The 22,134-nt window shown below is 47.3% G+C and overlaps 2 protein-coding genes across 5 annotated transcripts in view; one reads left to right on the forward strand and one right to left on the reverse strand.

Annotated features, from left to right (window-relative positions):
• Positions 1 to 1,965: 1,965 nt before the first annotated feature.
• Positions 1,966 to 5,917, reverse strand: FAM72A (family with sequence similarity 72 member A). The gene is made up of 4 exons (XM_030473427.1): positions 5,619 to 5,917; positions 4,467 to 4,544; positions 3,264 to 3,388; positions 1,966 to 2,346 (listed from the first exon to the last, which is right to left on the reverse strand). Exons 1-4 carry the CDS (start codon positions 5,768 to 5,770, stop codon positions 2,252 to 2,254), a joined length of 450 nt encoding a protein of 149 aa, XP_030329287.1. The 5' UTR covers positions 5,771 to 5,917; the 3' UTR covers positions 1,966 to 2,251.
• Positions 5,918 to 6,299: 382 nt separating this feature from the next.
• SRGAP2 (SLIT-ROBO Rho GTPase activating protein 2) overlaps positions 6,300 to 22,134 on the forward strand; it is a 98,996-nt gene continuing 83,161 nt past the window's right edge. For 3 of the 4 annotated variants that reach the window (XM_030473428.1, XM_030473430.1, XM_030473431.1), the window contains exons 1-2: positions 6,300 to 6,401; positions 7,262 to 7,792. In XM_030473428.1, the coding sequence (XP_030329288.1) occupies positions 7,726 to 7,792 (67 nt within the window). In that variant the 5' untranslated portion in view covers positions 6,300 to 6,401; positions 7,262 to 7,725. Of the gene's footprint in view, positions 6,402 to 6,940; positions 7,143 to 7,261; positions 7,793 to 22,134 lie in introns of those variants that run through there. The other variant, XM_030473429.1, reaches the window with a different exon arrangement.

Below are 22,134 nucleotides of genomic sequence, written 5' to 3' on the forward strand. Positions count from 1 at the left end.
CTTGGAAACTTAACCCAAAACATTAAGGCCCTGTGAATAAGGAGCAGTGGCTTTACCACAAACTGCTTAGTCAGATCTCTCTTTAATTTCAGATAGAAAGGATGGAGGTAGCCCTAGACATGATTAGCTTGTTTGGTCACATTCATGCCAGCCAAGGCAATAGATGATGTTTATTTACTTTGTATATAATACCTATAGCTTCTTTAGTATCAGAGAAAAAAAGGACTGAACTTACTTAAAAGTTGGCTCATTTCTTATTTGAAGCTGATGCCTGGTTGGGGTGAACTAGCTCAAACAGGCCTGTGTAATTAAAATAGTTCATAGTAGAACTTCCAGTTCTATGTGTACAAACAGATAGGGAGCAAAAACAGAAGGATGGACTTAATGTGAAGAAATTACAGTCCTCTACTTCCCTGTGGGAGAATTGTTCTGCAGTCAGCTCTGCCACAGCACTGACTTGGAATTGGGAAGGTTCTAAATGGCAAGCACTGAACTTGCACCAAAGCAGAGTTCTCTCGTGGGGATTTTGTTTGAACTATTGTGCTACTTAGACAAAAACAATCGGATGTATTTTTAGCTCATGAATTCTGTTGGAAAAATCTTTGTGAGAGATGTCACCTTGCCAGCTTAGTGCTGTAGTCACAACGTGATCAAATTCCTGCAGCACAGAAAACTGGAAAACAAATGGAGTCTTGTGTTACAGAAGAGTTAACTGACTAAACACCTTTATGGCTGAGAAACTATCAGGTTTGTCCGAGGCTTCTCTCAAACAATATCATAAAGAACCTAATAATTAGTTTAATACATGTACAAGCTGCTATTTCATCATTTTGATTATCTGATCTCATTGTATCTCCATATTTACTACAGCCCAGAAGACTATGTAGTCCAAGCCTTTTATTTTATGAGCAGACATAACACAGGAAGTCAAACCAAGACACACACACACATACAAATATATACCAATATACATTTAAACAGTGCAGAAGAGGTAGTACCATTAATTAGGAAATATATAACATGCAGTAAAAAATACTAAGACAACTTGGATCTGTCCTCGTTGCACCTCTTCCAAATATCACAAGAGGCTATAGAACGATTTATTCTGCACCGACCCAGATTTTCAGCTGTGCTCTGCTCTCTTCCATGATCGTACCTTTGAGTTTCCTAAGGGTGATCCTTCAGCTGACTAGCTGAAGGGGACAGATTTGGTTCTTAAGTTAAATACTGTGGCTGTAACAACTTGGATAATGAGCTTTGAATCCTTTACTTCTTATAGGATTGTCTGTACACTTCAGATGTAAGGTTAGGTATGAACACCAAGCATTTATCCTGATCTCTTTTTGTTCTTTCTCTAAGACCTGATCACAGAGTTCCCCTTTTGGAGGGATATCTGCCCTGCAAGAGGTAAAAAAATAACATTTAAAACTGGACGGATTTTGTTGTTGACCTTAAGAAAAAAGAATCATAGAATAGTTTTGGTTGGAAAGGACCTTAAGATCATCTAGTTCCAACCCCCCTGCCATGGGCAGGGACACCTCGCACTAAACCATGTGTAGCCTTGAAGTTCTATTAGACAGGAAGTAACTGCAGCAGTTGGGGTTTATCAGGGAGGGGGAACTGAACCTGATCTCTACAGAAACATGATCCTGAAAGTACTGAAAGCAGATGGGAAGACTATAGGATAGTTCCTGAGTCTACATCGAGGAGCATCCTAGTATGCTCCAGATGCCCAGAGAACAAGCACGAGAGCCCAAACCTAGAGCCAAAGCTCCAATCCTTTCAGCCACTTACTCAGCAGCTTTAGGTGCTCAGAAGCTCTGGGCAGTGGTGTGTCTGACCACAAGAGCAGAGCTCTTTCATAACTTCATCAACCAGACTGACTGTTCCTTAAGATTTTTAAGCTGTATTTACAACTGTGAATACTGTTTTAGTAAAGAAGTAACAAAATACAGTTAAGAAGGATTATCAGCTGCTGAGACTTTAATGTAGATGCAGCTTCCATCTGCATTTCCAGCTCCAACCAAGGCGTGTGTCTGTAGGCAGAAGATACACACTAGGCAGATTCCAAGAGCCGAAGGAAGGCGACAGTGAAAGAGGAGGATGAGATGTTCCTTTTTTAGGATTGTTTTCCAGATTTCCTGGTTTCCTGTATTATTTAAGCTCTGATGGGTTAGCAGGAAAAAAAATCCAAGCCAAGCAGCAATGCAACGAATCGAGGGAAGATATTGTAGTATCCTGTAGATCATATTTATCTGATATACTCCTCCTCGGAGATGCAGGATGTATCTTCATCTGTGCTCTCCTCCAAATCTGGCAAGTTGCCCCAGAGCAATACATTGACACCTGGTGGGAAGGAGGTAAGGAGACAAAGGAGGGAAGAAGGAAAAGAAGAAAACAACTATTTTTGGATTGTGACGTTATTTTTAAGTTGTAAAACTCTGTTTTCAGAGAAAATAACGACTCCAGTCATTGCAAAACCTGGTAAGTCACCTTCGTGATAAATATATTGAGACTATTTCCTACTTTTCTTCCAAAGTGGTCTCGAGTGGTGGTGTTTACAGCATCATTCGGAGAATAAGTCCCTGCCCACAGATGCATTTATATAGCTCATTCATGTAGCTATTGATAATCCCCTTGTGACTGATTTATTTTGAAATGCATTGATCTGAAAGACAGGGTGACACTGAAAGGTTTAGACAAGAAGTTCCTCCTGTCTGCAAGGAGGAGGGATGATTTGTCAGAACGCTATGCATTCCTGAGGACTCAAGGCAAATGATTCCTGACACTTGGCATCCAAACAACACCTACCTGTAGAAACTAACTAGCACGAGCTGCAACTTCCTATTGAGCTAATGAGGACCTGGTTATATAGGGGCAAAGTGACAACATGACTCACCCAAAGCGTGTCCCTTGGGCAGCTGCCTAACAGCCCAGGAGAGCTATACATGCCGCTATAAATAGCAGCTGGTGGCTGTGTATATACTCCTTTGTAATATTGCTTCAGAAAATCCTGACTTCTGCCCACAAAAGGGGCAAGTTAAATTGTCTGATGAAGATAAATTTCCACTTAGAAATCTTCATTTACAAAGGAGCTGCAACTACAAGTAGTTCATGAGATTAGCAGCACTGTAACACTTGCCTTACACCTCCATATGTTACGCTCCCTCCAGATGCTTTAACTATACTGAGATGCCTCAGTAGAAGGAGGACTTGGAATTCAAGATTTTTAGGGAAGAGAAGGAAACATAAGTGTTCCTTACCAGAAGGGTCTAGTCTGTTGATGCCAAAGACTGCTTGGCTATGAAACATCCAGAAGTGGCCGTTATTGCAGGAGAGCAGGCAAGGTTTGCAGGGAGAAATCACATGATAACCAACAACATTACCACTAGAAAGACAAGGGAAATAATGAGCAACATAAACCCAAAAAGACAGATGTTGTTGGCTTTTGCAGCTCAAGCTAATGTTTAAATAGCCAAGGTATTGTAATGCTCCTATTTTGGTAAAGTTAAGGGAACATAGTTAAACGAGCATCTTAAATATATAGAGAACATCTGTCGGGAGTTACAGAATATCTAAGGTTTAGATCTTTGGCATAGAGAGCCATTTAGTAACCTGAATTGTGTAATCAGATTAGTTTACATACCAACAAATGGTGGGGTATTTGTTTTTTTGAGGCCCAGTGATTCCATCAGAATCAGAAGTTAATCACACACGAAACACCCATCTGTACAGAATCACTGTGCAGGGGAGAGTATCAGTAGTAGGACCAGTGAGACTGAGACTATCAAAGCCTTATCTACTCTCCTCGGTTGAGACCTAGAACAACCATTTTTCTATTTTCTCAGCCACACTCTGGTGAGATATTTCTCTATTTCTATCTAAAAAATATAATACTGTGTTCCTATCATAACCCCCCCATCGTTTAAATCTGAACCAGGCACCAGTGTGGCTTATGAAGTGGAAAGGATCATCTCAATTAACTGTGAGCTCTTTGAGAGTTGTTGTTTTTACTCTTAAATATCAGAAATTAATAAAGAGGATAAAAGAACTCCAAGAACTTTAGTGACAGCATGTTCCATCTGCTAGCAACAGCTAGATCTGCCAAGAGGATGTTCTATTAATTAGAATATGAGTAACTACTTCTTCCTGCGGCCTTATTCACACAAGTATCTCTGTGTCGAAGCAGACATTTAATCAGGCAGGTGGCACACAAGCTTTCCCATCTACTCACACTACTGACAAGGTTGTCACATCTCCACTTGGGACTTGCACAGAAATAGACTGGCAGCCAAGCCCAGAAGTAGTGGGCTGAGTTTCTATCAAGCAGCATTACATCTGAAGTAGCGAATGCAATCTGTTCACTCAGCACTCAGCTCTTTGCACTGCAGTAGGCTGCAGTGGAGGGGTTGCACATATTGTGGTGTGCTCGAGGAGGCATTAGTGTCATCAAAGGGAGTCCTTACCACTTTAAACACGCGATGTTCTTCAGTTTGCATTTGCAGATGTCAGTAAAATAGCAGCTTCCAGTGAAATCAACAGTGCTAGATGTGAAGAAAGTCAAAATATAGGAGTTTAGATGTGGCTGTGATTCCTACTGTGATGTTTTGATAACACAGGTTGGAAATCACAAAATGATGTTACCATTAGGCTTGTATGTTTGGTTGTTTTTAAAACTCTCCCAAGATCACACAACCCCATTTTCCTATCAGCTACCAGCCATACTCATATGGAAACTAAGAGACACCCATGTGACATTATATGAATCACAATCATAAAGTGGTTTGGGTTGAAGCGACCTTAAAGCTCCTCCAGTTCCAACCCCCTGCCACGGGCAGGGACACCTTCCACCAGAGCAGGTTGCTCCAAGCCCCTGTGTCCAACCTGGCCTTGAACGCTGCCAGGGATGGAGCAGCCACAATATATCCTGAGTTCTCTGAAATGAAACCAGAAACTCTCTCAGTGCTTGACTAACGCCTGCTCATCACTGCAGGCTGCAGGGCACTGTCAGTCCAAAACCTGATTAGAGACATTGCCCTAGTTCCTGGTGAATCTCAGCTGAGACTATGGAATAATAGCTTAAAGGCTAGGACATTTAAAACCAGACCTTTGATTTCTTATCTCCTTTACAACCCGTGCTGTCTTATTAACATGTTATTTTGCAACCTGATTTCCTTAGTATTCAAATATTGTTATGGGAAAGCAAGACGCGAGCGGCGGGGAGGAGGAGAGCCGTCCCGGAGCCAGCGCACCGTCAGGTTTGTTCTGTTTGCAGGTATTTATTTCAATTTCTAATCTTTGCTCCAGGAAGGAGCTGCAGGAACTCCCTGTGGCTTCACCTTCCCCAGGAATAGATCAAATGAGGGCTCTGGTTTCTGGGTGAGGGACAAGCTTTGCTCTTTGCTGTCCCGCCGTGGCTTCCCGGGGCTGAGGGAGACCCGGGTGGAACGGGGGGCTTTTGGGGGACCTTTCCCAGCAGGCTTGCAGGAGCCGGCCGGGGCGGGCTCACCCCGCCTCCCCCGGGGCTGACAGGCTGCAGCGCCCGGGCCATGGGGACCCCGTGGGGACCCTGTGGGGACTCTGTGTGTCGTGGCCGCCCCCCGGAGCCCGGCGCTTACCCCGAGGGCGGGATGTCGGTGGAGTAGAGGTCGGTGTCGGTGTCGGCCAGCAGCACGGCCTTCATCCCCCGCGTGCTCAGCACCTGCTGGCAGAACCGGCAGCACAGCACCGACACGCACCGGTCCTCGAAGGTGCAGCTGCTGACCGACATGGCGGCGGCCACCGCCGGGCCGGGCCCCGCCGCTGCTGCTGCTGCCGCTGCCGCTGCCGCTGCCGCTGCCGCTGCCGCTGCCGCTGCCGCCGCCCCTCAGTCCCCTCAGTCCCGGTCCGGCCACCGCCAACGGCCACGCTCCCTCCTGTCAGTTTGAATTCCCGACCTCCGCCACCCATTGGGCGCGCCGGCACCGCCCTCTCTATCTGATTAGTGGAGCTCAGCAGCACGGCCCGCCCTCTCCTTGCACGCCATTGGAGGAGATGGGTGGCACCACCCCTACCGCCTGGGTATTGGTGGAGAGGCACGCCCTGCCTCGCTCTCATTGGCCAAGCCGGCTGTCTGTTTGCATGGCTTGCCCCGCCCCTGCGCAGCCCTGGGGCGGAGGTTAACTGCGCGGCCCTGCGGGGCGGTGCTACGAGTGCCAGGCGGCGGGAAAGGGGGTGGGACAAGCTGAGCCACAGAGCCATCTGATTGGCTGTGGCTCCCGTCGCTCTCACTCAGCAGTCTCCGCTGATTGGGCGGGCCCGCGGCGGGGCGGGGCGGCGGCGGGCTGGTGAGGGGGACCCGGGTGGCGGGCGCCAGCGGCCGGAGGACGCTCGGCTGCGGGAGGCGGCTCCGCAGCGCCCAGGTAATGGCCCCGCTCAGGCCGCCGCGTCCCCTCCGCTTCCCCGGACAGCTCCGCCGGCCGGCTCCGGGCAGCCCCCGCCGCCTGCCCCCCTTGGCGCGGCCCTGAGGCGGGGCGCGGGGCCGCGTCCCTCAGCCCCGGCCCCCCCTACCGGGACCCCCCCTCCCGCTTCCTCTCCCCGCCGCCCTCATTGTTCTTCCCGGGCGGGATGCGGATCCGGCGGGTGCCGTGTTTATTTATTTCTTCCTCCGTACGCGCATCTCCCGCGGGGGCCGCGGCCCCTCCCTCCTGGCACAAGAGATTAAAAAAAGGGGGGAAAAATAACAAAATACATCAAAAAGCGGGAGAAAAGTTGCGTCCCGCCGCGGGCCGGCCCCCGCCCGCCTCCCCCCGCATCCCCGCTCCCACCCGCACACCGGGCGAGGGGCCGGGGGACCCCCATATAACCCAGGAGCCGCGCAGGGACCGGCTGCGGATGGAGCCGGCGCGGCCGTGGCGGGGGGGGGGGGGTCCTGCGGTTCCCGCGCCCGTGTCACTGGATGCAGGTTCCAGCGGGAGATGCTGCGGCTCCACTGCCGGTCCTGTCCCCGGGGACCTCCTTCCTCTGCTTCCCTCCGCGGGGAGCCGCGTTCCGAACGAGCCCGTGCTCCCCCCGCCGGAGGGGCTGGCGGCTGCTGAGGCGTTTCCCCGCCGGTACCTGGCCGGTGTGCAGGTCTAACCCCTGCCGAAAGGACGATTTGCAATGTCAGGATAGCTTTTCTTTCAACGGCAAATTCGGGCTGTGCAGCTTGTGCCTGCTGCCTGCAAGCTGTGATTTTATACATCTATATAATATGTATCTATCCTTTTATCTGTATTTGCAGGCATACCAAAGAAAACGGCTTCTCGTCTTCTGTCTGGGATTTGATTTACATCATCTCTGAGCCCATTTAAAAAAAAAAGGAAAAGGCAAAACCAAACCCACAGAGAACATGTTGTGCGGAAGGACTTCCACTCCCTGGCTGTGCTGTTAACGCTAGCAATCAGGAAGAGCCTTTGGGGGCTGCAGGATCTCGCTAGTCTGATGCTGCTGCTAAAGGTTTTGGTGCAGGGAGACAAAACTGCCGCCTCTTCCATCCACTGAGCTCTTCACATCTGCATTTTGCTGCTGCTGTGCTCGTCTCACACCCTCTCTCCATGGACTGATTTATTTTCTTTTCCCTTTTTGCGGGGGGGGGAAGGACGAGCGGAAAATCCAGGCACCGCATTGAGAGGAGGGAAATTGCATTTCGGTCTCGTGTTCTGGTGGATCGGGTTTGAGGTTCGTCTTTTTTTGGGAACAGAAAACATGACGTCGCCAGCAAAATTCAAAAAGGATAAGGAGATCATAGCTGAATATGACACTCAAGTTAAAGGTAGGAATGGTTTTATATTCATCTCTGCTGCTATCGCAGTCCTGACTGCAATTGTAGGAGTTTGCAGGAGATGTTTGGGTGGGGAAGGGAGAAATCATTTGCAGATTGCCTGGAATTTGCAGGGCTTTCTCCTAACACAATGCTGGATCGGGTTTGCAATGCTTTTTCTCGTCCCCATGGGGTAGGTTCCTACTATGGAATTGCTGTTTTAAGGTATCACGGGAAGGGCTTTATTTTACAGCATGGAACCGATTTCTTTTTGAGTTCGGAGAGCCATATTTTCTGACTGCTGTTCTGAAATATGGCTTTGCGTTTGAAATATGAGAGCTGCTTAATTGCTTTTTAATCCTCCTCCTATCATGGGAATCTGTTAAAAAATCTGTGCAGTGTCAGAGGAGCATATTTCCTCTGGTAGCCACAGGGACTGTGCTGAGGGTCCCTGGGAAGCTGCTTGTGCTAGAAAGTTCCATTATTCAGGATTTTGCTCTTGGTGACTCCATAATATCACTGCCTGGTTTTTCTTGCTGTGCTCTTGAGTGTGACACCTTAAGGTTGCAGCGCGTGTGTGTGTGTAGTCACACGTATATAATGCATATGTATATAAATGAATACAACTAATGCATTAGTGTTATTCCCATCATCACATCATCATAAGGAAGGCAATAAAGAGTCAGAGGCGTATTTGCAATGATTGTGGAAGTCGTCTGCAGAATCCACTTGGCTGGGTTTCAGGCTAGCATGTGCCCTAGGTAAAAGAAAGGATGGTGAAATGTCTGCTTAGCTGCTGCTTTTTGCAAAGTTCTCAAGATAACGTGGATTTAACAGATAATTCTGACTTGGGCATGGCTTGAGCTGTGGCTGGTGGGAAGTTCTGAGATGTAATGATTTATCTAATCGCTCCAAACTTGCTTGGTATGCTTGTAGCATGCAGGAAAGATGGCCCTTGGGCAGGGCTGATGGACTTAAATCAATGTGAGTTAGAGAAATGCCATGTCCGTGGGAGCAGGAAACCTCGATTAAACCTGGCAATTAAAATATTGCTTTGCAGTGATGGACTTAGTTATTTCTCACTGGTTGGAAATCATTCAGCCACGTTGTGTGTCCTACGCTGACCCTAGTGCTCTGCACCTCCGAGTAGTTGTGCCACTGCTGTTCACAAGGTTTACCTGAGCGAATCTACCAGTGGGTAGGAGTTTATTTTGATTATTTATTTAATTTCAGGCTTCTTAAAGTTAGAAATGGAGAAGAGCGTGTTTCTTTTTCACTACTTTAGTTTCTATTCCTGTTTTCTGGCTGTCTTTGGAAATGGGGATTGAAGTCAGTGTAAAACTGGAGGCTTCTGTGTTCTTTCTTTATTTACCCCATCAAAAGGCATGTGATGATACGAACTTGTAGTCCCAATATTTGTGCATTGGGTGCAATAATAAGACACAAAGGTTTAGAATTAGCAAAGTGCATCTTCTCACCTCTCATTTTTTTGCAGGTATCAGAAATCTTTCCCTTTTCAAAAGAGACCCCAACAGTGAAGAGCCTTCACTGCCCATCACTGCCAAAACTCTGCAGTGACCTGTCAATCAGTCTCTAAATGTGGTCCCAAAAGCAAATCACTGTAGTGGCATATAGATTTTTTTGCTTTTTTGCCTTCTAAGGTGTTCCTGCTGTAAAAGCATGGGGTTAAGAAGAGCAAGGCTGTCTAACTGGCTCATGTGGAGCTGGGAGAAGGGGGTTTCCTTCCTGAATTAGTGCCGAGGGCATCTAAGGGTTTGTCTGGGATATTCCTCCCTAGTGCAGTTCAGCTTTCCCTGTGCAGGGCACTCCAGACGTGGCTGATGGGAGGTGCTCATCCATCTCCTGTGCTTCCCTGGAGAGGGGGGTAGAGATGGGCCTAACAGCTCAAGAATCCAGCACAGGAACAACCCTCTCCCCGTCACCTCATGTGCTTTAAAGTTCAGGGGGAGCTTCCCTTCCCCATGTGGCTTCAAACCTTCCCCATGTGGCTTCAACCCTTCCCCAGCTGCTCTGGCAATAGGGATTGTCATGCCTCTGCTTTTATGTATGGGGTTTGGGGGGAGACTTTGAAGTTAAGCACTCATCTTAAAACGTCATGGAACTTGCTTTACCTCTCATAGATACCATGTCTGTGAGCAGGGTAGTGACCCGGCTCCCATGAGCAATGGGACCTCTTGCTTCTCTAATTCCAGAGGTGTTCTGCTTTCCCTGCCACAGTGGAAAGATGAGGTGGGACTAAAGACACACTTCAATCCAAAAGTGTGATGCTGCCTCCTCATTAAACACACCAGGGTCCTTAACATAAAAATGTTGGTGTCCTGATGAAATTCTGACCTGATCTATGTTCACTCTGACCATGGGTTGTTTGGCATCTTTTCTCTTGTGTTGTGAAATGATGCCATGTGGGAGTGAGATGAATCGGGTGTTGGTGTGCTCCGTAATTATAAGGTATCATTTGTTCCTCAGATGAGAAAACTCAGGTATTTTTTTACACTGGTGTTTGGGAGCTGACTGTTTTCTGGCTCTGCATTGGAAACCGTGTTTAGAGGCTTCATTTAAAACCATTAATCCACCAACATGTACTTAAGCTCTTTAATTTATTACTAATGGAATGATTGAGCTTTGCTTAAAAACTTAATAGCCTTAAGTTGTTAATCAAAAACTATTTAACAGATAGTTTGGTTATGGCTGGTAGATTGTTGGTGTGTAGAGGGTTTGATCTTCTCTTGCTGGATGAGCTTGGTAATTTTTGTTGTGGAAGGTGTGGAGGGCTGACAGGGTGTTGGTGAGTGAAACTCTTCGTTATCACATGGCCATGAGCTGCAGGTATCTGTTGTCTTCTTCCAACAGCCAGTTCTTTGCCTCTCTTGGGTTGGAGTTAGCTTGTCCCATGGTTTGTGTGTGCAGCTAATGGCAGAGGGGATCAACAGTAGGATGAAATGAATTTCGGAAGATGGAGACTATTTACCTCTTACACACCAAACTTGCTGTGCAGTGGTCAGGGGACACAGGGGGAGTGATGTGTTTCTTCCTAATTCCTTGTGCAGGGTAGTTGAGGACAAGCTGGTCCATGTGTCCCTCCTTGGAGGCGGCTGGAACCAGGCTGGATAGAGCCTGAGTTACTTGGTCTGATCTTGGAGCTGACTGCTGGAGGTTGGGCTGGATGACCTCCTGGGCTCCCTCCCAACCTGAGTTGTCCATGACCCCGTGGATCCTGGTGTCTGGAGGTTTAGTTACAAACTTTTTCTTCTGCAGAAGTGAATTAACCCACAGACAGGGTGGGTTTCCTCAGGAGCTGCCCTGACCTTGGGTCTTTTGCCTGTCGATGATGCAGGCAAGGTCCATGATGTCTCTGGTTGCGTGGCTGTGCTGTCTGCACTTGAATGCTCCATGCTGTTGGCAAGGAGAGGAGAGGCTGCCAGTATTAGTGGGCTCTTCTTGCAAGACTTGAGAGTGCCCGTCTCTTTGAGGAAGCTCTGCAATGGCCGCGTGTCATGCGGGAGGAATTCTCCTGACAAGATGACATGGGGGGAGCTGGGGGGGGGAAGTGCTGCTTTGGTACGTTTCTGTACCATGCGCTCGCAAAGATTAGGAGTTCTGTGAAGCTGGAAAGTGAGATTCTGTGGTCTCCATATGGAGCCTTTGATATCTCCAGCTCATCCCCTTGTCTGGATTGTCTCTCCCAATTCCTTTGTGCAAGTTGTGGTAAAGCAGAGATAATGAATTGATGCTGTGCAGTGTGTTCCATGTGAGATGTGGATGCTGCCTCTATCTATCCCAACCAAGGCCTGTCAGACTGATTTTTGGTTTAATGTATTAAATTGGAGTGTACATTTGCCGAGGAAAGAAAAGCCAGTGATTTATCTCTTAATTCTTCTCTTCTTTCTCCTCATGTCCCGCGAGAACCTTATATTTAATTAGTTTGTATAAAGCTTCAGTAAATAGCTTCACGGTTTGGGCTACAGAAATGGAATCCTGAATTCTTTTGCACACTGAGGGTTCATAAAGCACTCCTGCCCTTGAGTCGTCTCTAGCAAAGGTTAAAATGCATCTCTTGCAGATCTTGCAGCGCAGCCCCAAAAGCGCCAGGAACATGAAGAAGAGTTGAGGTGATTTATAGCAGGAGTGAGCACAGCGCAGAGGTGCCCGCGTGGGTATTTACCTGAGTGTGTCTTCAACTAAGAACAGCTTCAGGCAGAGCCTCCCATCAGATTCAGGCTACTGGAATGTCTGAAACTTCCTTTTTAATCTCCCCCAAATTGGTGACAGATTTCAGAGAAGTCCCTTTTTCCTCTCTGGCTGTGTTTGGTGTGATTGGGATCTTTTGCCTTAGATGCTGTGCAAAGCCTGATTTGAACGATACAGATGAGCACCTTCAGTGGTGGTGGCAGTTTTTAGTCCTGGTAAACTCTTGGAGTCAAGCTCCTGGGTGAGCAGCTGTGATGTGGGGGCTAGAAAGGAAATGTGATGCTTTTGGTGGTGATTTGAAGCAAAAGTGGCATTTCTCTCAACTGTTGCAAGTCTCCCTGTTAACACTGCACATGCAGCACTCATCTAGAGAAGGTATTTGTAGAACGGTCCCTAGATCACCGACTCGAAATCACTCTAATGTATTTTGTTGCTAAACCCTGGGGATTTTCAGTGCTGTTGACCTTAGGTATATAAATGATGATTTCTCTTTCGTGTTTGTCTTCTGTTCAGCTGGTCACTGCACGCTGTGGCAGCGGCTGCACAGCCCAGCAGCACGTGTGTGTGCTTTCCAGAGCCACAGCTCGCCTCCCGGCCACTTCTTTGGCAACACCTATTTAACACACTGTGTAAACGGCCTTTTCAGCCACGCACCCCGGGGTGCTGGACGGGAATAGTTTTGAGCTTTGAGATTTTGAGTTTGTATGTATTGGATTACCATTTACATTTAAAATGTAAAACTACCTTTTAAGGGGTTTTTACAGTCAATCATTACTCTGTGCGTGTAAGTGATTCCATTTGTTTGCAACAATGACTTGCTCCAAACTCCGGCTATGGAGTTGCTGGAGAATCATCTGGTTTGCTGCAGTTCTTGATAGTGCTAATCCCTGGAGTTTTGGAGCTGGATCAGACCAATGAAGCAGCCTGCTGCTAGAAAGGGGGAAGGGGCTGTTGGGAGGCTGGTTTGATGTTACAGCAATAGTTTGTGTTTCTTTGTCCTATGTACGGTTCCTCCTAATGGCTTATTAATGAGAGTAGGAAGAGGTGAAAGCATGCAGAGTCTTCCTTCGTCCCTCTTCATCTCCAAAATCCCTTTGCTGCAGATTGATCACAAACTGCAAGGCTGGAGACCAAAGCTGAGCAGAGGAGGCAGTCCCCTGAAGTGCTGCAGTTCCATCCAAAGCAGAGGGAATTCCGGTGTAACTCCAGTAGGGTTTCTATGAACACTTCACTGGCGATAGCCAGTTTTCCAAAGTGCCAACTAAGGGAGCCCCAAGACACTTTTCCTTAGCTCTAAATGATCTCCTTTCGTGGGAAGGGTACACATCAGTATCTTTTCCTTTTGCTGTTAAAGGCTTGACTCTCTTTTTTGCATTTAATGCTTACTAATTTTTGCCCATTTTGGGAACTGACTTGGAAGAATCTCTTTGCCTGGTCAACGTTTTCAGCTGTCTTTATGAAGAGTGAAAAATCTCCACCTTTGTTGAGATGGAAAGTATGTTTGAACACATGTTCTTTTCGCTATGCCATGCACAGTTGATCTTCATAACTTAGGACTTGATTTAGTTCACTTTTGTATGACTTTTGCAGATTTCATGCTTGCTTTCAGAGAATTTTGACAACATCGTGGGAGTCCTGCTCTCTGAATGTGGTCACTGTTTTGTAGGCGATGGAAGCGAATGCAGAGTTATGGTTTGATTTGCTGAGGGAGAAAAGAGTATGAGATAATACAGGGAAAGGGTCTGGGCTTTGCAGTAATTCCATCCTTTGAGACCATTCTTCATGTTTGACTTTCTCCTTTCCTTCCAAAATAACAGTATTACAAAGACAAAACAGGGCATTCTTTTTGGGGAAATCTCGAGGTAGTGGTCAGGGAAACTCAGAAAACACATGTGGGTCCAGAGTAACTGTGTCGAGCTGGTGTTGTTTCTGAGCAGATGCTGCAAATGGATTGGAACCATTTAAAAGGTTATTTTTCTTTCTGTGGAAGTAACTACCTACTGTTGGTAACCTAAAGCTTCTGAGCCAGCTACTTTGCTTGGAGCTGCCCTGGTGAGAGTTAATCGTTGCTTGGAACAAATAGAAAGGGGCTGGGAATGAAAAAAGAGATCACTTCCTCTGCAATCCTGAGTGTAAAAGGCTCATGTGTTACAAGAGCTGGAGTTATCTGGGGGTGCTGCTCGCGCTCTGAAGCAGCGTGGGCATGATGTTAGGATGGCATTATGCAGCCTTTGGGGATGGGCAGTGATGAGGAGGAATTCTCAAAGCATTCGCAGGGTTCCTCTTCTCTTTAATGAGCTCTCTTCCTCCAACACTTTCTCAAGGTGTTGCTAAATGTGCTGCAAAAATCCTCGGGTCTTCAGCGTTTTCAGCATGCTGCAGAAACAGCTTGTGCTTCACATCGATTGCTGCGAAACCGGCTGCGTTAGGCAGGAGCTGCCTTCTCCTGTGGCACATCAGCAGCTCCTGGCTTTTTGGCTCTTGAGAAGGAGCCAAATAAAGAGATGAACTCCAAAGCAAGAGTGGATTTTAATCTGCAGTTGTGAAGTGCTGTGGCAGGGTTGTTTGGTCAGTCCTCCTAACTTTGCACTTGGCTTTTTTGGATCGTAGGACTTTCCAGGAAGAGCCTTTTGGCTTCCCTGCTTTGAAGTAGGGAAGGGTTTTTGGTTTGGTTTTGTACTGCTGTCATTGGACAAGGGTTTTCATGCAGAGAGTAAGCCACGGAGCTATGCAATTTATAGATGGGGAGGGCTTCAAATTGAATCTGCCTAAAATAACACTGGTTGTTGCCTGGGAATTAGTCGCTGCCTCTTTCTTTGGACAGCAGCGCAGGGACAGGCTCTGATGGTCCCACGAGGAAGGGGGGTTTGTTCCCGACAGCCCTGTAGCTGCCAGGATTGCTAAACTGCTCCCTCTGAACAAGTGGATCGATTGTTTGCTGACCAAAGATCCTAAGCCTCAGTCAATCAAAGCAGTTCCATGTCACTGGCGGGTTTTCACAAGGCAAACACTACAGGGCGATGGACACGTGTTTGTTTCTGCAGCTTTTCTTTGCTACCTGAAAAGGGAGAGGGTGATAAGCACAAACTGGTGCTTATTCTCCAAATGTATTTTCCTATTTTCTTTGGTTTTTTGCCTCTGCAGGGCATGAGAGAAGGCTGAAAAGCTGCATTTGTTTGGCTGCCGGGCACATCAGCATTGATCCCTACGGTAAAGGAGGGATCAATGGCTTTAAGCTGTTGCTGTAACACATGGTGTGTGTTGTCCCCTGCCAGCATTTGCACCTTGAGGCTTGGTAATGATGGATGAGGTGCCATTCTGTTTCTCATTTCTCACCCTCCCAATTTCCCTTCCATCCTACTCCGCCACCTCTAGAAACAGCGTGGATGGTGCAGCAGATGACATGGCAAATGCTGATGATTTAATCACCAGCCCATTCAATTTCCTTCAGTGCGTGTGTGGATATTGCAATAGTAAAATAGGATCCCGGTTCCTGCTGCTGGAGGCTCAGTGGTGAGAAATCAAGGGGAAACCCACCTTGTGGTAGGAAGTCCTTCACAGCAATCCCTCTTTGTTGGTTTAGCAATTTGAATGAGATGAGGCAGGATTGTCACTTCCCTGTGTCAACCTTCTATTAAGCATTGATCCCTTCCTTCCCCTTCTCCGCAGGGAGGGAATGATCCGTGGAGGGCAGGAGGAAACCAAATTGATGGGCAGTTTCAAGGAGCTTCTGGGTGGTGGCATGTTATGTATGATTATGATTGGGGAATATGTAAGATGCCTGTTGGGTGAGGTTTAAGTATAGTGGGATAAATTACTCTTGTGTCTTTGAGGATGCTCCTGCTCATTTGCACTGAAGTGTTATGAGATCTCCTACAAAATCCTTTTCTTTGTGCTGGTTAGGACTGAGCAGTGCTCTTGCTATTCTGCTAAGAGTATCCGGTATCCAAAACACATCTTATGTGACATTCTTGCTTTTAGGAAAATAATAAGAGTAAAACCAAGTTATTCACAAGTTTCACTAGCACTGTTGTTGTTAAAATGTGAAGAAACTTTACACAGGGACAGGATAATGGGTCCAAGAAACTTCCACTGAGCTGCCAGATGTGGTTCAACTTGGGCAGTGCTGGGGCAACAGGGCCAGATGGTGGCTGTGTGCTCACTGGTGTATGGGAATTCTCCTTCCTCCATCCCAGTTCATGTGGGGAGGGCTGCCTGAAGTGTTTTACTTGGAATAACCACCCAGGCAGTTTAGAAATGAAGCTTTCTTCATTTCAGATATCAAACCATGGTGTACCAAGGGTGTTACAGACTGCGGAGGTGCAGAGCTCTGAGCAGGCCTGGGGAGGTTTTTCCCCTGCATCCCGATAACCAGTTATTCAGAAACATAATAAACGAGTATCTCTGTGAAGTGGTTTTGGAGAGAAGCCTGGTTTTGCTTTGGTCTCTTTAATGAAAGTAACTCTTCCTAACTTTGCTGTGTTCTCTCCATCTGTTGAAGAAGAAAGCCTGCTTCATCCCGGTATTTCTGCTGCATAGTGGGCTGCTCATCCCTGTCTGTGTCCCAGCTCAACAGGGTGGACTCCAGTGCTGCAGAAAGATGCTGAAATAGGAGCAAAAGGCTTTGCCAGTAAACGACTTAAAAGCGTGCAGCTGGAAAAGGGAGGGGGAAAGGGCTCCAGCACTGCGTGGAGGGAGGAACAAATGCAGCACTACAAAGGTCACAGGATACAGAAATGATGTTTGGATGGAAACTCAACTTGCTATGAATGAAACTGCGCTCTCGTGTTTTCCCCCTGGAGCTGAATGGCTAAAAACTCTGGATACTCCTTGTTCTGTTTCTTTCTTTTTAGCATTTTCTTTCTCTGGCTTTTGGGAGCTTCCATGAGTTGTGCTGTAGAACTGAAAAACCAGGGAGATGAAGGATGGGCAGCACCCACACATGCTGGGAGAGGCTTAAATACCTGAGTCTCCGCTGGGTTAATCAGAGCTGTGGCATGATTCGTTCTTGGTTACTCTGGTACCACCGTTTGCCAGTCAAAGGTTTGTCTGTGCTAAATGTAAAGTGTCTTCGCAGGGAACTGGCTACGTGACCAAAGATGTGTGCACTGCTCAGCAGGGCTGTTGGATACACTCAGAACTTGGGCTGAGCACCCCTTAGAGCCGGCTCTTGGACCCCTTGAGTGTTGATTTAATTTCCTGTGTGCTGTGAAGTCTTGTTACTGAATGCTGAACTGCCTTTTCTTCCTCCATGTGCTCTCATCCCATCCAGATTGCCTGTATTTTCTCTGAGGTTGGTTTGATCTTGTATCAGTCCATATGCTGTTGTTACCTTCCATTATATGATTAACTCCTGCCTGTAATGATAAAATACTTCACCCCAAAGTGTAAGAGAAATCCTTTTATTTAGCCTAGTTGCCTAATGCCAAACACATTCATACTCATTGTCTTCATGCTTATCTTTATTTAGGCTTTAGATCAAATCATGTCCCCCATGCCCATCAGAATGTGCTTGACAGAAGGCAGCTGTGAAGGGCTCCTTCCATCCATTAATTTCCACCTTTCTTTCTCCACAGAAATCTTGGCTAAAAATACCCCCCCCCAACAAACGTGCCCCCAGAGGTTCAGGGTAGTAGGTTCATTTCAGATTTAAAATAAAGGAACCAAATCTGGCACTGGCCTCTCTGGAAGATCCCTGTAGGTACAGTCCTGTGTCCTGAAAGCAGTGACAGCAAATGAGAAAGTGTTTGCTTTTGGATTTTCCTTTTATTTTGTCCTGAAATGTCAAGTTATTCTGTGGTTCTCATACTCCACCACATAGAATGATAGAATGGTTAGGGTTGGAAAGGACCTTAAGGTGTAGTTCCAACCCCCTGCCATGGGCAGGGACACCTCACACTAGACCATGTCACCCAAGGCTCTGTCCAACCTGGCCTTGAACACTGCCTTGAACACTTGGTCATTCTTGCTGTGATTTATCAGTCTGTTTGTTACTGATGAGTTTCTAGCTGGAGCTTAAGGAGCAGCCAGATAGGAGATGACACAGTCCTAGAGTCCTGGAGGAGAGAAGGCTCCATCGGGATTTTGGGAAGGAGCTTGAGATTGCCGGACCAACATGTATGGAGCGGATGAGATGTCAGTTGTTTCTCTGCTGCTGGAGGTTCCTCCAGAAAGCAGCATCTGTAACTTGTGAAGTTCCATAATAAACACTTACTGGAAGCTGAGGGAGCAGCTATAATTTTCTCCCTGCTCTGTTGCCTTTTCCAGCTCACTCGCATCATTTCAGTGGTTTTATGATTAGGCTTCATGCAAATAGTTCTCCTTCATCCCCACCCTCTACCAAACCCAGAGCAGCACAACCAGCTGCTATGGTTGGGATGAAAGTGCTGCTCATTTGCTGTTACCGTGAATTGAAGGATTCTGGCCCTGGTGAAAGGTTTGCTGTTGTCTGTGCTCTGAGAGGTTATTCCTGTGTTGATCAGTTCTAAAAGAGCAATGCCTCTCCTTTGAAGAAGGAGGTTGCTTTGGGATCTCACATGGAGAGGTGCATGCAGAGGGTGATGGCTGCATGTGTCTGTAGGAAAGAAAGTTGCTTTGTATTTGTAGGTTTTGGGCTGTCTGTTGTGGAAAGGTTACGCTGTGTTTACAGGACTGCTTTGAGTCTTTGACAGCAATAAGAATAATAAATTCAACTCTCTGCACTAAGGGCTCAGGATGTACAAGGAAAACAGGTTCCTTTTCCTTCCCGGCCTCCTTTTTGCTCTTTGCTTCTAGTCATGTGCATCTCTCAAAGCTTATTTTGTTCACAAACTGGAGATCCCCCTGAAGCTTTGCTACTCCTGCTTCTAGCTTATGGCAGCAATATTAAAACCTGTTGACCATTAACTTTCCAGAGCATGGGTGTGCTCAGTTCTTCTACAGAGTGGTTTTTATCACGTATGTGGAAAGGTCTTTGAGATTTAGATGAGATATTAAGAAGGAATTCTTCATTGAGGGCGCTGAGGCGCTGGCACAGGGTGCCCAGAGAAGCTGTGGCTGCCCCATCCCTGGCAGTGTTCAAGGCCAGGTTGGACACAGGGGCTTGGAGCAACCTGCTCTAGTGGAAGGTGTCTTGTGCCTAAGAGCTCATCTCAGACTCCTCTCTGGCAGGTTAAAGCCATTCCCCCCTGTCCTTACAGGCCTTTGTGAAAACCAATTCAGATGGTTTGGTCAAAACAATTTCCATGAATGAGTTTGTACAGTCTAGAATTGGATTCCCAGGGTGAAATGTGTCCCTGGGTTTGACTTTCTCCCTTCTCTTTTCTTCCTCCCTGACTTCTGCCATGGGGAAATGCTTTGGGTAGTAAGTAGGAAATCAACACTGCCCTGAAGTTTCCGAGCACAAACAAACAGGTTTGCTATTTTAAGTGCCAGTTTTTTTGATGATGCTTCCAAAGTTCTGTTTGCTCCACTGGGATTGAGTCTTGAATGAATGTTTTCTTTAAGATTTATTTTTAGGAGTTAAAGGCTTATGCGAACTTCAGTGCTGGCAGAGATACTCGATTACCAGTCCTACATGTCAAATATAGACTTTAAAGGTTTTAAATCTTGAAGCTTCCAAGAGGCTGGTTGAGAATATTCAAAGAGACGCTCTTTGCATTGCCTCTTGTGCTGGGGTTTTGGTGACACTTTCCTACGTCTGTGAGAAATAGTTTGTGCTGGAGCAAACCTGCCCTGTTCCTAAAGTCGAGCTTCAGAGTGTTGTGAAGGTTTTCAGTTTAAATAGCACAAAGTTGGTGAACGTTGAGTATTTCAGTGCTTGAGCAAGCAGGAAACACTTGTCAGGGATGATTCCCTGGCCTCTTCTTGTGTTTAAAGTGCTCTGGTTCTTTTGAGGGGACTCGCTTGGTCCCAGGGGATGTCTGTTTTGGGTTTGTGGGGAAGAGGGGCTGTGCCAGAGCAAACAAGAGCAGAGACCTCCTCCTTGGTTTTATTGCTTGGTGCTGGGAACTGCCTCTTGTTTCTGACCCATTTATTTTGTCCAGCAAGAGGAGGGTCAGGAGGCCGCTGCGAGCTCCTGTTTTCAGGAAGCTTTCTGCATGCTCCCAAATGCTGGGAAGCCACATGAAGGTGTTCATGCTGGTTTGTTTCATTCTCTTGTCAGCTGGGACTAGACTAGACAAGGAGACCAAGCAATCGGGTGTGTTTGAGGAGAGGAGGATGTGTCAGGAGTGAAGGAAAATCCACTTTGCCTTGTTGGTAATGAAGGTGGGCTTAACTTTCAGCAGTGCCTGCTCCTTGGGGATATCACTTTGTGCTGTAGCTTGGTTTGAGGTTAGACTCTTCACACTAACGTGTTTCGCAGAGTGGATGTTCTCTGCATAGCACTGACATGGGTATGTCTGTTATTACTGATGGCAAACCGGCTTAATAATGTGGTTACTCTAAATAAACTAACAGTGCAGACTGTGTCTTTCCATGCCTAAGTTAATATTTTCATACACCTACTATTAACTTCCTGATGCGGGGATTCGAGGGGGGTTAATTTTAGTTCTTTTGCTCAGCTCGAGGCAGTTTTTGGTACATCAGTTCTGGAACCATCCACTCACCCCTTCAGAGAGTTTGAACAGCAAGCGGTGGCTCCTCCCTGGGAAGGCTGGAAAATGCCATTTAATGCTGCAGGCTCATGGCTTGAACTCATCTTTTATCAAGCCAAGCAACTTCCTAATGGCTTTATTGCTGTCATTTTGATTTGCAGAGAGGTTAGTTTCAGTTTTCTCCTGTTGGCAGTGTCGTTCTAAATGAAGTGAGAAGTCCAGTGAACACAGTAGGTGGAGGGGAGCTGGGTGTCTATAAGTCCACTTTTGGGGGTGGCTTTTTCCTTTGCTTGCTAAAGGCTTCCTTAATTATATTTTTCTCTAAGATTCTGTATGTAGCAAGCTGCAAATGGGGAATAAGTCAAATGCAGTTTAATGAGGGAGAAGTCAGTGTGGGTGACTCAACCGTCATCTTTTTTAGGTCCCGATTCAAATTCCTTCCCTGTTTGTAGCAATTGAAATGTTACCAACTGTTCACACTGTCGGCGGAGTCGGGAGTGACTCCTGTCTCCATGAGGGATTATTGCACCCCGCTGCCGGGGGTGGTGGGCTCCGGCTCCTCCTGGCAGCTCCGGCGGGGAAGCGGGAGCCTGGATGGGGAGTGGGAGGATGAATCACTTCTCTGCTCCTCTGGACCCAGATTGGAGCTGGGAGGAGCGTTTGGCTCTGCGCGCCTGCAGAGAGCATGGAAATTCTGCCTTGGATTGTCGTGAGTGTCAGAGCCCCTGTGTCCAGCCTGGCCTTGGACACTGCCAGGGATGGGGCAGCCACAGCTTCTCTGGGCACCCTGTGCCAGCGCCTCAGCACCCTCACAGGGAAGAGCTTCTGCCTCAGAGCTCATCTCAGTCTCCCCTCTGGCAGGTTAAAGCCATTCCCCATGGCCTGTCCCGACAGGCCCTTGTCCAAAGCCCCTCTCCAGGTTTTCTGGAGCCCCTTTAGGCACTGGAGCTGCTCTAAGGTCTCCCCTTCAGGAGCCTTCTCTTCTCCAGGCTGCCCCAGCCCAGCTCTCTCAGCCTGGCTCCAGAGCAGAGCTGCTCCAGCCCTCGCAGCAGCTCCGTGGCCTCCTCTGGACTTGCTCCAGCAGCTCCTTGTCCTTCATATGTTGGGACATCCTCCTTGCGTTACTTCCTCTAGTACTGTTCTAAACACAAGATCCACCCTGCGCTGCTCAGTTAGTGAGCAGCGGTTTTGAAACCCAGCAGCCTCCAAAGGCTGCGCTAGCTCTGACTTCGCAGACAGGGCTGACATTCAAAGAGAAACTTGCTTGGCTTATACTTTAAATAGCTCAGGGATGGGGAGGTGGAGAGTGAGAGCACACAATGTGGCCAGTGCTGGGTTGTGGGGACTCTCGGGGCTATTCTTAGATGACAATAGCCGGAATGAAAAGCCATAGTCACTGCCTTGTGCTCGGGCCATTGTGTGTGAGTGATGTTTTGAATTCGGAGAGCCAGAGGTCTTTCAGGATCTCCTTCTCTTATGTTCCTCATTGGAGACCTCTTGCTATGTTTCTTTGCTGGGGATGGTGGAGGTTGTGAAGGGAAATGGCTGCAAAGTGGCTGCTTAAAAGCA

The sequence above is a fragment of the Strigops habroptila genome, chromosome 18 (genome assembly GCF_004027225.2).
Source record: "Strigops habroptila isolate Jane chromosome 18, bStrHab1.2.pri, whole genome shotgun sequence".
NCBI lineage: Eukaryota > Metazoa > Chordata > Aves > Psittaciformes > Psittacidae > Strigops > Strigops habroptila.